General features: G+C 43.6%; 1 protein-coding gene across 1 annotated transcript in view; it reads right to left on the reverse strand.

Annotated features, from left to right (window-relative positions):
- Nucleotides 1-721: 721 nt before the first annotated feature.
- The window catches only part of arhgap39 (Rho GTPase activating protein 39), a 101,348-nt gene continuing 87,390 nt past the window's right edge, over nucleotides 722-14,679 (reverse strand). The window contains 6 exon segments of the mRNA XM_085773503.1: nucleotides 722-2,099; nucleotides 3,450-3,619; nucleotides 3,739-3,830; nucleotides 4,184-4,383; nucleotides 6,358-6,431; nucleotides 12,259-12,472. Of these exon segments, the coding sequence (XP_085629629.1) occupies nucleotides 1,905-2,099; nucleotides 3,450-3,619; nucleotides 3,739-3,830; nucleotides 4,184-4,383; nucleotides 6,358-6,431; nucleotides 12,259-12,472 (945 nt within the window). The 3' untranslated portion in view covers nucleotides 722-1,904.

Here is a 14,679-nt window from a genome sequence, read left to right on the forward strand (position 1 = left end):
TAATGAGGTTTTTTCCCCCCACATCAGACTGAATCATTAGGAGCAGCTAAGTGTTAGCATGGGGCCTATAAACAGCAGAGGGTGTCGCACAGTCCAAGTTCTTACACACAGTGCTACCTGTGATGTAACTGATTATCAAATGCACATAGTTTGTGCAGGACTCACCAAGTTACGAGACAGAGAACATGTCATTTCATAACTGTTTATGAACCTGGTGATTCTCATGTCTTGGCAGAAATCCACACTAATCTTTGGGGCAGATGAGACTTAATGAGACTGAGCTTGACTCTGTGACGAGAGGAAAAATTAGACTTTTGTCAATTCAATTGAATTTATTAAAACCTTCAGTTGCATTTAATAGATCTGTAAACACCCTGTATGAACTAATGTGACATTTTTGCTGTAGCTACACAGCCAGTGTTACCACTGACAACAACAATCAACATCCTCAGCAAGAGCTTCAATCATCACTGTGCTCACTGTGAGCGGCTGCTGCAGTGACTCGGTATCGGAAAATGTCAAGATGCCTGGCTGGTTTGATGCTAGCTGGTTAGCATGCTAACTTCAATGGAAGAAATGTGGCAGAAATAGAAGCAAAACCATGTGGTTCCACCTCATGGACACTGTTACGGAGTAAAGGAATGAGGTTTGATGCTGAACTCGCAACTGGTGAGTAGCCTACATGGGCTGCTAATGCTAACGTTAGCTATGTAACAACAGCAGATCTTACAAATAGGTCCTTTAAAATGTGCAGAATGTCTAGAATTATGTGCCTAGTAGCCATCAGGTCGAAGTCAAATTACAGTATGAGTGATCCAGTGTCCAGTGTTCTCCTCCTCGCTCAGTGCTTCACAGAGCTGTCAGCCAATCACGGGCCTGACGGGACACATCTGACTAACAGAACGTGTCACAGTGTCTTGTCCAGTGGAAACAGCAGCACGCTGTGAGGACAGAGCTGAGGAGCTGGGCCGTGGCAGCGTCACACCAGGAGAGCTGTTTGCTGCCAGACTGAGCTCCAGCTCTCCGCCTGATGTCTGAGCCACACATGAAGCAACCTGATGTGATGTGATGAAACACAGTTAGGCCCTATATGTCTTGTGGAAGTCTGGTGTTGAACCCTATGGATGTACTGCTCAGCCAGTGTGTGTGTGTGTGTGTGTGTGTGTGTGTGTGTGTGTAAGAGAGAAATAGAGAGAAAGACTTGACTAGACACCTGTGGTTGTATTCTTGCTCTGTTTGATGGCACCTCTTGGGACAAAACTTACTATGTACATGTGTGTATGTACTGATATGTGTGTGTATGCAACAGTGTATATGTGTGTGTGTGTATGTGTGTGTGTGTGTGTGTATGTGTATGTGTGTGTGTTAGCAGGGGAAACAAAGAGAAACCAGTTGATTCTAAACAGTAGGAGCTGGATTGGGACTGAACCTCTTGAGTGTGCCAGTGAAGCTGACATGTGAGTCCCGTGAGACGATGAGATCCCTGCTGATTCCTTCACACTGTACGTGGAGAGTCGATCATGTGAAGGCACACACAGTTCTGTTATTATATGAAAACCTTGTAGCTCCCATATCATGGAAATGTCAGTTAAAAGACTAGATCTACAGAGATAGAGGGGGGAAAAAAACCCAGCTGGTTCAACACAAAGTGGACAAACTCAAATCAAGTGTTAGTTCAGAAAAAGTAAACATGCTGGAGATACAAGGTTTTCAGCAGCAACGATGTGTATTATGGTCCTGTTCTGTGTTCAGAGGAGGGTTGTAAGGGGTAAAGGTGTTACAGTAAGTATGGATTGTCCGGTGTGTGTTTGTGTATGTGTGTGTGTGTGTGTGTGTGTGTGTGTGTGTGTGTGTGTGTGGTAGTGGGGAGGTGTGATAGTAGTAGGTAGGGGGGTGGGAGGGGGCTATAGGATTCCATCCATGAAGCTGGTGTCCAGCCGCTGGATCAGCACCCGGATGAAGGACATCTCCTTGCGGGTGTTCTCGAAGATCACCCTGGGGTCGTCGGACTGGCAACGCAGACAGTTGGGAGCCATGACCATGGCCAGGTTGTTCACATCCATCTTGGTGATGGTCACATTGGCAGGCTGAGCAAATACCTGCACACACACAAACACACAGCAGAGTCTTCTGAAGGCTGCCTCAAAGTTATGACCTGTAAGTTTAACCCTGTAACCTCTATGGACTTGTAGCAGTTTTGTGTTTGTCTGACCGAAGCTCAACAGTGACTTTTATCCAGTTTTTTAGCAGATGGAGGATTTGAATCATTTAGATGTCTGGATCTAAAGGCAGGCAAGGCAAGTTTATTTCTATAGCCAGTTTTTACAGTTTATCTCAAAGGGCTTTACACAGCATCATAACAACATCCTCTGTCCTTAGACCCTCAACTCGTGGACATCAGTGGAATACAGTTCCACCATCAATCAGAATGTCTCCATACAACTCATTCAAGCACAATGCCAAGAAATGGTTAACAAACAAAAATTTGAATTTATATATAACAGCATGATGCAATTGTGGATGTGTGTTATTGTCTTTCAATATAATAATGTGTATAGAATGTGTTACCTTTTTATATGTGGTATATTATCGTTGCTGTCTTTTTTATAGGATGCCCTTTACAGTAACATCTGGCTAGCGATGAAAATGAGCCTTTTTGCTAACTTGGGTACATTTACATTGTTTTTACAATGTTTTATTAAAGCAGAAGTAAGTGGTCCGGTCGTTTTCACTAATGCTGCGTTCCAGGTAGGCTTTTGAAATCGTAAATTACAGCTTCAAGTCACAACTTACGACTTTGTAGCGTTCCAGGCAACCCACTCGTGTTTTTCCGACCTGTTTTACCGGTGAAAGTCACTATAACGGCCACTCGTAACTTCCGACTGGTGAACTCGTACCAGATCGAACTGGTATGACTTTACGGTCGGAAAAATACGAGTTTCCTTGAACGCACCATAACAGTCCTCGTCCCTACGTCGCCACATTCACGGCGTTCCTTGGCTGCACACACAGCCCTGCATGCCGTTCTCTCTCCTCATTGGATAAAAACTGTAGGATACGATAAATGTTTTCTCTTCGACTCAGAGCAGAGCAGAGTGACTGACAGACCCGTGTTTCAGTCCAAACACTCTATGTAAGTGATTGCTGTCGGAAGATATAACTATTTAAGACTTATATTAACACAAATATATCACTTACTTCTGCTTTAATGTACATTGTCCCTTTTCAAATAAACTAATGATAACATTTTTTTTTTAAAACAGGAGAAACCTCAGGGTGAGAGACAGAGGAGGGATCCCTCACCTGCCATATACAGGAACGGAAGGAAGAGCTGAAGTTTAGCAAGGTACCTAAAAGTGTTGTGGAACCGCAGTAATGAGGTGTGTCTGTGTGTGTGTGTGTGTGTGTGTGTGTGTGTGTGTGTGTGTGTGTGTGTGTGTGTGTGTTACCTGTAGGAAGCGGATGAGGTAGCAGAGCACCAGTTTGTTGATGTGTGGCAGACCCAGCACCACGTTGACAGCTGCTTCTGGGTTGTCATAGTGACTGATACACTCTTCATAAAACTCATGAGGGATCAGAGGCTCCTCCAGCTCCCTGTACCAGAGCTTCAGCAGTGACGCTGCACGCACACACAGACACACACACACACACACACACAGACACACACACACAGGGAGTTAGTACGTGGCAGCGGTGTGAGGCAGAGCCACGGCCACAGAGGAGCAGCAGTGTGTTTACCTGGGATGTGAGGGTCTTCCAGTCCTGTGGGGATTTTCCACTGATCCACTTGCAACTTGAGGGCGTTGACTTCATCGATGTCCCCCGGCACCCTGGAGGTCAAAGGTTACATGATGGTCACTTGAGCCCCTTTTATTCACGTACCATCTTCCCTGTATTTTCTTATTTAATTCCCAGGTTTCCAATGGTTGTGTAGAAGCTAAAATCCTGCACACAGCTGGGCAGTGAAGGAGCTGAGTGGTTTCTGTCACACAAACAAACCTGAAGTTTGACCTCAGTCACCCAGTCTCACCGTCTCTGCAGCTGTTCAGATCCAACAACCTCACCTTTTAGTGAAGTTTGGGATTTAAACTCAAACTCTGGCCTCACATTGGACAAAACCTGACAGAAGGAGGCATCACCGAATCATTCAGGTTATGTATCAGAAGGAGTGTCTGTGACTCACCGGAAGATTCCCTCTGTCTGGTCTCCATTGAGACCCAGAACCTCCTCAGAGAGGCGGGTCTGCACCCAGGGCAGCTGCCGGTCCGGATACCGCTCCTTCTGGAGCGACATCACCTCCTCCAGGGACGAGCCAAACATGGAGGGACTGAAAATGGCATTATGGGCATGCATGATCTCCTCCAGACAGGGCTTCTGCAGACCCTGAGGAGAGAGACACACACAGACACAGGAGTTACCCCTACAGCCGGGCAGATGAAGGACAGCCTGAGTACAGTGTTAGTGTTAGTGTTAGCAGTGTGGGCCAGGAAGCAGTAGGAGCAGAGGACAGTGGACTATTCATGTGTCAGTGAGAAACACATGCGTCCGTCCACAGGACATGCAGCTCATTAATGTGCTGTTAAAGGTCGGCAGGTGAGCAGCAGCATCACTCTGTGGAGGCCTGACACCGACAAATCACTGCTGTTTGTGACCTGCTGAGACTCATGCACTACATGGTACACCGGCTCCGAGCCAAGCTGCTGCTGCCAACCACACACACACACACACACACACACACACACACACACACACACACTCTTATGTGTCATGTAATACCAAAACCATGGGTATAATCTGTAATAGCCTCTTCTGTTTCAAGCTTTCCACCAGCCTACAGGGATTTATTCCCATTCAACCAACAGAGCATTAGGGTGAGGGGTGTCAGGAAGGTTCCTCCACACAAAACCCTCTCTCTCTCTCTCTCTCCCTTCCTCTTCCTTATCCTTTTCTCATTGCATTATCCTTTTCTTTTTGCATTCGGGCTGCCGTACAAACATGGCGGTGCAAGATGGCAACACAACCTTTTTTGGCTTGTGACCCCATTTTGACATCACAAATTTCTGGCCGACCCGTCAATCAAGATGTGCCGGCTCCGATATTTTTATATGCTGCATTTTATTTGAACATGATTTATATTTGAGAAAGTGAAAGTATAGAATATAGTTGTTTAGGATTGTGTGTGCTGTTTTTAATCATAATTGTAAAAAGAATAATAATTAGTTTAAAAATCATTAATTTTTTGTTATCAATTACTAGACATTTCAGGCGACCCCATTTGAATTGCAGGTGACCCCACATGGGATCCCGACCCCAAGGTTGAAAAACACTGCTCTAAAGCATGACCCTTGCTATGTGTATATAAAAGAATGATTATAAGGCTACGAAAACCAACCAAATTTTATTTTATATTCATGGGTAGCATATTCAGCTTTTGGCAATAAACCTTTTAACCAATTATTACACACTGGACCTTTAAGTTAGCATTGTTGTTGTATGCTATGTACCTGGCTCCGATAAAGGAAGTTAAACATCATCTGTGTCCTGATCAGGGCCGTTGTATAGGGGAGAAAGGTGATGATAATTCTAGGGGCCCAGCGCCCAGTAGGCCCCATAAAAAAAACCCAGTATAGTCTAATCTTTGTATGACTGAATTATTCTGCATAAGACCCTGACTAATACTCAGTCATAGTAATGCTGCATTAGCATCAAAACAAAGTAGGCTAAATAAAAAATGATAATACATACGTAGTCTAAGAAAAAAAAAAGTGGAAAAGTCAGGGGCCCAATTTAGTATTCTTTCAGGGGGGCCAGAATTCCTAGCAACGGCCCTGGTCCTGATTGCTGTCTTATTGGAGTAGTGCTCAAGGGTAATGTGGTCCCAGCAAACGATGTCTGTAGTACTGTAGTACCAAGTACTGTATCTCTTTATCTCAATGTGGTTTCATGTATGAAACAGTCGCAGGACAAATGTAACAGACAAAAATAATAGAAATTGACTTCAGATAATGATGATGAGTTCTTTCTCTCTGATTATCTTCATTCACACCATTATCCTCATTAGAAAGGAGAACTCTCGAGGGAAATTCTATAATTCTCAAACCAAACCCAAACCAGTGATGAGCTGATTCTAATACCATGCACTGTATAATAACAGTAATGACACAGATGCATCATAATGCAATAGAACAGCTGAGACATATTAAAATAATAAAACAATGTAATTTGAGAGTTTTTCCTCTGGTGACCTTGAGCCACAGTGGTGCACTGAAACAAGCCAACCACTTCACAGGAGAATAAAAAGAATACAAAACTGATCAGCAGCATGCAGACGGACAGGAACAGACCGTCTTATCTTACCTTCTTAGCTCCGGTCAGAGCGGCTTTCATCAGTTTCCTGTGGCAGTATTTAGCGTAGCTGCTGATGGCCACTCCTGGAGAGACGGAGGAAACAAGACGTGTTTACACATTAATTATCTGCACTTCAACAGAAATGATTTCATTCAGCTCAGGAAGTTCAGGGATTATCTTTCTTTTCTGGAAGCTGGATGACCACTTCATTAAAACAGACATCATGAAATTCATTAACATATTGATAAACACCGATCAGACATAACATTCTGACCGCCTGTCTATTATTGTGTTGGTTCCTTTTTTTTTTTCTTTTCACAGTTGTACCCTATATTGTACATTTAACCAGTTTGTTTCTATGTTTATTCTCTTCTCACCCCCAGAAGTCTGATTTAAAGATGTGCAGTCTATGGCTCTAACTTATCTATCAACTAATCTCTTACATGCTTAGAAATTATGACAAATTTATCATTAGGACAGCACAAAAATATGTTGTTTTTGTTTTTAAACCAAACCTAAAACAGCTCTCTGCTGCTCCTCTATCTGTCACTCAGCAGAGAAAAAACCCTCATGCTCACGGTCCAATACTGGAAACACTCATTAACTCAAAGTTACTAGTTTTCTCACTAGGCACTTCTTTAAGAAAAGGTTAAGGAAAAGCTCTGGTAGCTGATGTCACCATGTGATACATAATTTTCCAGGACAACTCAAGCTTTTCCAGGACATTTGACTTTTTTGCTCATTCTCCATGTGTTTTCCATGACTGGAAAATTGGTCAACAGTTTTCCAGGTTTTCACATGCTCTGACCTAGCCTCGTAAACCAGCCTCTCGGAAATGCATTTCATTTCATTTCTCGGGAGAGTCTGGCCTCATCCCCCCTCTAACCGTCTGGGGTGGGCGGGAGTAGTAGCAAAGACGGTTTAATATCTTTGGTAGTAGCGTTGACAGACAACCCCATTCAGCCAATCAGCAAGTTGGTGTAGTGACGGGGCTTTGCACCAGTCGGTCCCTGATTGGCCAACGTGCTGTGTCAATCACAGCGGGCGATGCTGATTGGCTCGGCCTTCTGAGGGTTTCAGTCCAAACGCTTAGAATGGGGATGAGGCCAGACTCTCCCTCGGAATGAAATGAAATGCACTTCCGCGAGAGGCTGGTTTACGAGGCTAGCTCTGACCCATTGAAGAGTTGAACAAACCAGCTCAGGAACAGGTTTTATCCGTGGGCGATCAGGCTGCTGAATAACTGAAGACTGTTTGATTGTATGTCTATGTTTGTCTGACTGATTCAGACTTTTAGCAAGTATTTGTATTGTATTTTTATCTTGGTGCCTTATATTTATTTTGTTTTTAAAATTATTATTTTTCTATTGCACAGGGTAGAGAACGTCTCTGAGAGAACCCCAAATAAATGTTGATGTATGCACATCACAATGACAATAAAGTATGATTCTGGTTGAGGACAACATGTTCACCTGCTGCCTAATGTATCCCACCCACTAACAGGTGCCATGATGAATGTTATTTATTCACCGTCATTCACTTCACCTGTCAGTTCTCATAATCTTATGCCTGATCAGTGTATTATGTTGAAGAACTCTTTCAGCCAATCGTGTGCCTCCTTCCTGCCTGAACAACAACTATCACATGCGTCCAGTTAGCAGCTTCCTCTGAGCCCATGTTAACATCCTTAGCTGTTATTGACTTCTACTGGCTCACTCTGGTCACAGTCGCTAGTTTAATGGTGCGTGTGATTGGTTGAGGGGCGGTGACACAAGTATATAAATTAAAACTGACTGTAAAATAAATGAGCTCATCAGTCCCTGAACACTGCCGCGCTCTGGCTGGAGTGCAGAGTGACATTATGCATTTGGCCTCAACCAGGCCTGAGCTGCCGGGGTGCTCCTCCTCCTCTCCGCCTGTAGGGGGAGGCAGAGTGTTACTCTCAGGAACACCGACCAACCCCTCTCCACACCTACAGTGGTTCACTCAGACTGTGTCAGTTGTTGATGTCTCTCACTGTGTGTCCTGGACGGTGGTGGCTGATGGATGATATTTCATAGCTGACACATTGAACGTTGACCCTCGGTATACGGAGCGACCGACTCTCTCCACACCGTGTCTGTCTGGCTTTTGTAGATTATTGATTTTCTGTTGGGGACAAGGGAACTAGCTGCTCTGAAGATATGTGGACTGTATGTGTGTATCACTTTCCTCCTTATCAGACATTTCATCCCTGTCGTGAGTGCAGCTCTAATCGATACTCCACACACTGTAAAAAAAACCTTGACCCATCTCTTCCCTTGTAAACGACTTCAAGTGCAGCATCCGTGGAATCGCAATGATTCGTATGTGATGTGAAAATATTAATTCACATGTTCCCATGAAAATGAATTTCTGATCTGAAAAGCAACAGAATCTGCACTGAGATCAAAGAAATCAGGAATAACACGACAGATCGTCTACCAACTGAAAACATGTCCGACCGTGTTTCCTGGTAACTGGGGCGTAAACACACAACAAAGGGAAACAACAGGAGTGTGGTGGAGGCTGGGAGGGTGTGGTGGGGGGGTCAGGAGTGTGTGTGTCAGACAGTCAGATAGAATACCTGGTGCTGAGACATAGACACAACAAACGCACATGGCCTTCGGTGGAGTTCGTTTTCTATTTAATTATTCAACTTGGAAATGAATTTCTTCCCAGGAAGCCTCCTGTCAGTCACCTGGCGGCCTGCAGCCTGCTAACAGCCAGGCTGTGTGTGAGGAGAAATGACGCACCACAATATGAGTCACATTTGAGCGTCACATTTTATTTGCTCATTCATGGGGTGAAAATGTTTTCTATTAAAGGGATAGTTCAACATTTTTGGCCAATTAGCCCATTGCCATAATCCCTATAGTCATAGCAGTAGGTTCATTACCTTTAATTGTTGGTGCAAGCTGTTTTTAGAATGGCGAAGCAGAGCCGCGAGCTGCTCAGAGCTACGCTACGGAGGCTAATGGGATTTCTTGGTTTCCCTCATCAAACTCATCAAATACACAATCCAACATTCACCACGCTATGAGATAATAACGGAACGTTACGAGATGGAGTTGTTTTCGAGGTAAATTCATGCAAAACCACTGATGCACGTTCCTGTCGAGGGCAGTTTTTCAGCAAGTAGTCTCTGCATTTGCCTAGAAAACAACTCTGTCTCGTAAGGTTCTGTTATTATCTCATAGCGTGGTGAATGTGCAGGTCACAACTTGTCCACCAGAGGGTTTTGGAGTTGTTGGATTGTGTATTTGATGAGTTTGATGAGGGAAACCAAGAAATCCCATTAGCCTCCGTAGCGCAGCTCTGAGCAGCTCACGGCTCGGCTCGCCGTTCTAAAAATAGCTTGCACTGACAAATAAAGGTAACTGCTATGACTTTAGGGATTATGGCAATGGGCCAGTTTGCCAAAATGCTGAACTATCCATTTAACAATCAAATTCATCCTCTGATGGAAGCTTTATAGCAGTGAGTGTGAGTGTGTGTGTGTGTGTGTGTGTGTGTGTGTGTGTGCTGGCGATCCCTCAGGAAAACTTGCTCTCGCTGCAAATTGCACTCAAATGTTAGAGCTGAAGCAGCTCACACAGCTGATGGGCTCAGAGACGTGTCCTGACATTTAGTGACGTCTCCAGTCTCATCTGCTTCCGACTGACGCTTGTTTATCTTGGATCAGTTTACAACTACATCCTCAATTCACATTTGACCACAGAGAGAGAAGACAAACTGATGCCATCTGTGGATGAACAACTACTAAATGGTCCGTGTGGGGGGGGGGATGACTTTGTTAAAGAGGAACTATGCAGGTCTGGTCGCTTTTTCTGCTGTATTGCTAACCCTCCTCTTGGCCACGTGCATTCGGTGAGAAAGCAACCAATAGAGCAGTAGATAATGTTATTTATCGTATACAATGTTACGATATGTATGTTTGTGTAGTCTTATCTTTCATAAACAAGAGATTACGGGTTATGGGTTGTTTGTGTGGCAGTGCCGCAGAGACCAGACCTGGGACACGGGCTCGGAGGCTCTGATCTTAAGGTTGGTTTTCAGTCAAGAGACGCTAGATGGAAGGCAAAGAGCCTCCATTCTCCCTGGAACTAGTTACAAGTCATTGATTTAACCAGAACAATTACTCTGAAGCTGTTCAATTAAGGTAAAGAGGTACAAATCCAGCATAATTCCTCTTTAACTGCTGGTTCAAGTTAAAGAACAAAGCTTGAACCTGAGATGTGAGGAGAAGTTAAATTTGATTGTCTGCATTTCCCTGTCAGGTGGTGAACTGTCTGCTGATACAGATCATGTGAAACAATCATACAACAGCTGCTACATAAGCAGTTCAACTGAGTTTGGTGTTTGAAGAGACAAAAGGTCTGATTATTATCAGTGAATGAGTGTTTATTCCACTGAACAACAGAAAAGCATTTGAACAAACTCAACCCAACATCTGGTTATGAATGACTAATGTGACGAGCAAGTCTGTTTATGTTGTGACTGCAAAGTGACTAAATGTTCACTAATGGATTTCATTCACTTAAAGGACAAAATCAGGATTTAAGAAAGAGGCTGGGGTTCAACTAAACCACTTAAGATGATCCTCATGTCTCTGTGACAGAGGAGTAAGAAGCAGACCGATGGTCAGTGGGAAGTTCTGGTTAGGAACCATCATGGTAGTGTTTTAGTCTTGGTCTCAACACTTTTTAAATATTGTACTTGTACTTTTCCTTTTCTTAACCTGCTTGTTTCTATTTTAGCATAGGGGGACTGGCAATGGAAATTAGCTTGGTAGCTAGAATTGGGTTCATTTACATTTTATTTTAAAATGTGTATCAATGTACATGGTCCCTCTCCATCAAATAAAACTGAATTGAATTGAATTGAACACCACATTTTCAAGGTCTTGGTCTTGTCTCAGTCTCGGCCAAGCTGGACTCAGATTTTTTCTCAAGACCTGTCAAGACCATTCTTCATCCTACCTATCTGTTTCTCCTTTTTACTTTCTTAAACAGACTATTAATTTGTTTATGCCATATCTATGACATCTGAAATGTTTGTGAAGATATGTTAAAATAAATAAAACATTTGAATGACAAACAAAGACCTGTCAAGACCACAGCTTAAGTGAATTATTTTTTTTCTCTGTCGCTCACTCACTTTGGGTTATGAAATGTAATTCAATAACTTTAAGAAATTTTACATTGTTCTGTGCTGTGTTCTTCTGTTCAATCCAAACTTTGTTTACATTAAAGCAGAAGTAAGCGATTCGGCCGTTTTGGCTAACTTCCTGTCAGCTGATGGAGTTAGCAGTCCCCGCCCTCGTCCCTACGTCACCACATTCACGCGCATCCCTTGGCTGCACACACAGAGAGGACTGCCCCTTTATGCTGTTCTCTCTCCTCATTGGATAAAGGTTGTAGGATACAAGGAAAGTTTTCTCCAGACCCGTGTTTCAGACCGAACACTCTATGTAAGTGATTGCCTCGGAAGATATAACTATTTAAGACTTATATTAACACAAACATTCCGCTTACTTCTGCTTTAAATATGGTTTTGATTTGATATAAAATCATCTTTTCTTTTTAGCTAAGGAGGAATAATGTAAATATCAAGCCACATGATTATTATCAGAACTGCTACTGAATACAGTGATGGTCTTGAAAATGGTCTAGCATTGGTTTGGTCTCAGTCTTGGACTTGGTCTCGCCCCCCCAGTCTTAGTCCTGACTCGGTCTCCACACCCTCTAAGTCTTGGTCTTGGCATGCTCTGGTCTTGGTCTTGACTACAACATTACATCAAGGGGACCTCAAGTATCTAGAGTACAGTTCCTATCAGTCAGAACAGGGAGGAGTTTGCTCTGGTCCTGTGTCGGTGCGTTGCTCCCTCACCCTTGGTGTCGTTGAGGGGGTCCATGTGTCGGTAGATGTAGCCCTCCAGGTAGGTGTGGAAGCGTGGCGTGGGGGGGAAGAAGGCCAGGCAGATGGCCATCAGCTCCCAGCCTCGCTCCAGGCTGTCGTAGCGGAAGTTCTCCGTGGTTTGACGACACAGTTGGATGTAGAGCTCGTCGCGCAGACCCTGGTTGCTCCACCCACGCACCACCACCTGATGGAGACAAGCACAAAGCCAGTGAGTTCTCTTTATGGCAGAGTTGTCGATTCAAATCTGTGATCGCTTTTGGAGGCAGCAGTCAGTGATAAGATGTCAGTGACGGTGACTGAGATCTCATCAATTTGCTTCCTCCACAGAATCCTGAAGCTTCTCTACAGACGAGGTGTGGATCTATACAGGATCTACACAAGATCTACACTGGATCTATACAAGATCTATAGGCTACAGGATCTACACTGGATCTATACAAGGATCTAGGCTTGTCACAATACCAGAATTTCAGCAGTCTGTACCAATACCAGTGAATTTGTACGATTCTTGATACTCATATTCTATACTGCTATTTACATGAGCACTGTAGCACTTTATCACACTGTATTGTCTCATTTTGTGCAATATCTACACACTTCTTCTTGTGTAACATGCACTCCTGCACTTTAGCACTTGTCACTTTAACCAAGCACTTATGCACTTTATCTCCGAGAACAAAACTCTTATGGTCCCCCTACCTGTGGAATGTGTTTGTCAATATGTTTTCATTGTCATAGTCGCCTTTTTGTCTTGTCTACATTATTATTTGTACTGTTATTGAACTGTTTTTATGTTTATGGGACTCCGGATGGAAATTAGCACCTTGCTACAATCAAGCACATTTACATGTTTTTTCTCTCCATTAATTTGCACTGTCCCATTCAAATAAACAAACAAACAAATAATAATAATTAAAAAAACACATGTAGCCTACTTCTAAATTCTCTACTTTATACAAAAAAAAAACTGTTTCATACAACGTTACAATAAGGTCCACTTGTCTTCAACAACTTCTCAAACTGCATAGAATTTAAAGTGTAAGCCTTGCCTGCATGGTTCGCATTTGCAAACATTTGTTTTCACTCTAATTCAAATGCCTGACCACTGGCAGAGCGTCATGTTTCCACGACAACTGACCGGAGAAAGATGGGAGGCACGTCACGTTTACACAAGCTCAAACTTGTGGCATTACACCAGGCAGTTGGAGCGGATCGAGGTCCGTCCATGTTCACACAACAAACGGACCACAAGTTCCACTGTTGTGTCTCCTGCCCACGGCAGCAAAGTTGTATGTTGTACTCATGGTACCGAAAAAAAAACCGAATGCGCTGCTGTGATGATGCAGCTGTTGAGACATTAGGAACCTGAAGCAGCGATGGTACGGCCTGATGTGGTGATGTAGATTCTCCTGTTGTTCCAGCCCAGTTTTCTACCACTGTACCCTGTGTGTGGTAAAGAGCTGGTGGGTCATTATCATCAGGGTTTATAATCAGTGATATTGTTATATTTGTGAGGGATACTAATTTACAGAGTTTTCCAGTTAATTCATGAACTTGTCAGCTGTTGTTGAGAGTTGACCACAGTGTGTAGTGAGACAGACTCATGGTTCATTGGGCCATTTGGTGAGGAAGGGGAAGTTCACTCCTACGCTAACAAAAACTGTTAACCTGCCATCCTCTCTCTCCATGGTGCTGAATTTCAGATTCATCGATACTAGATTGTCTCGAAAGCAAATATTAAAGGACAATTCCGGGCAAATTCAACTCGGGGCTGTATTTTCCTAACATTTTAGGTCTAAAAGAAGGAATCTGAAGATTTTCAGTTTAATTGCTCCTGTTTTGCGGTAGTTGCGTCTGTCCCCGCATCGCCACGGCAGTTTAGGCTGTTTACAGCCCTCAAAGCCGCAATTCTTTTTCCACAGACAGCGTCAGATGGCTACTCAAACATGCACCGAGAAGTTTATCTACTTCAAGCAAGCCGACATGTTTGTAAGACTAGATCTAAATCAAAGTCTCGCAGACTCTCGCATGAGACCCAAGTTGACGCGCTCGGTGTGTTCAGGTGAAGTCGGAGCTACCGTTTGTGTCATAAACACAGGAATATCAACTCTTTACTTGCTTGAATAAATAAACTTCTCAGTGCATGTTTGAGTAGCCATCTGACGCTGTCTTTGGAAAAAAATTGCGGCTTTGAGGGATGTAAGCAGCCTAAGCAGCGGAACTTCCCTCCCTCCCGACACAACCACCGCAAAACAGGAGCGATTAAACTGAAAATTTTCAGATTCCTTCTTTTAGACCTAAAATGATAGGAAAATACAGCCCCGAGTTGAATTTGCCCGGAATTGTCCTTTAAGTTCTCCCAGGCTTGTAACAATCATTGAGACTTCAGTT

Source organism: Trachurus japonicus, chromosome 4, assembly GCF_045865225.1.
Source record: "Trachurus japonicus isolate A0001 chromosome 4, Traja_1.0".
NCBI classification, from domain to species: Eukaryota; Metazoa; Chordata; class Actinopteri; order Carangiformes; family Carangidae; genus Trachurus; species Trachurus japonicus.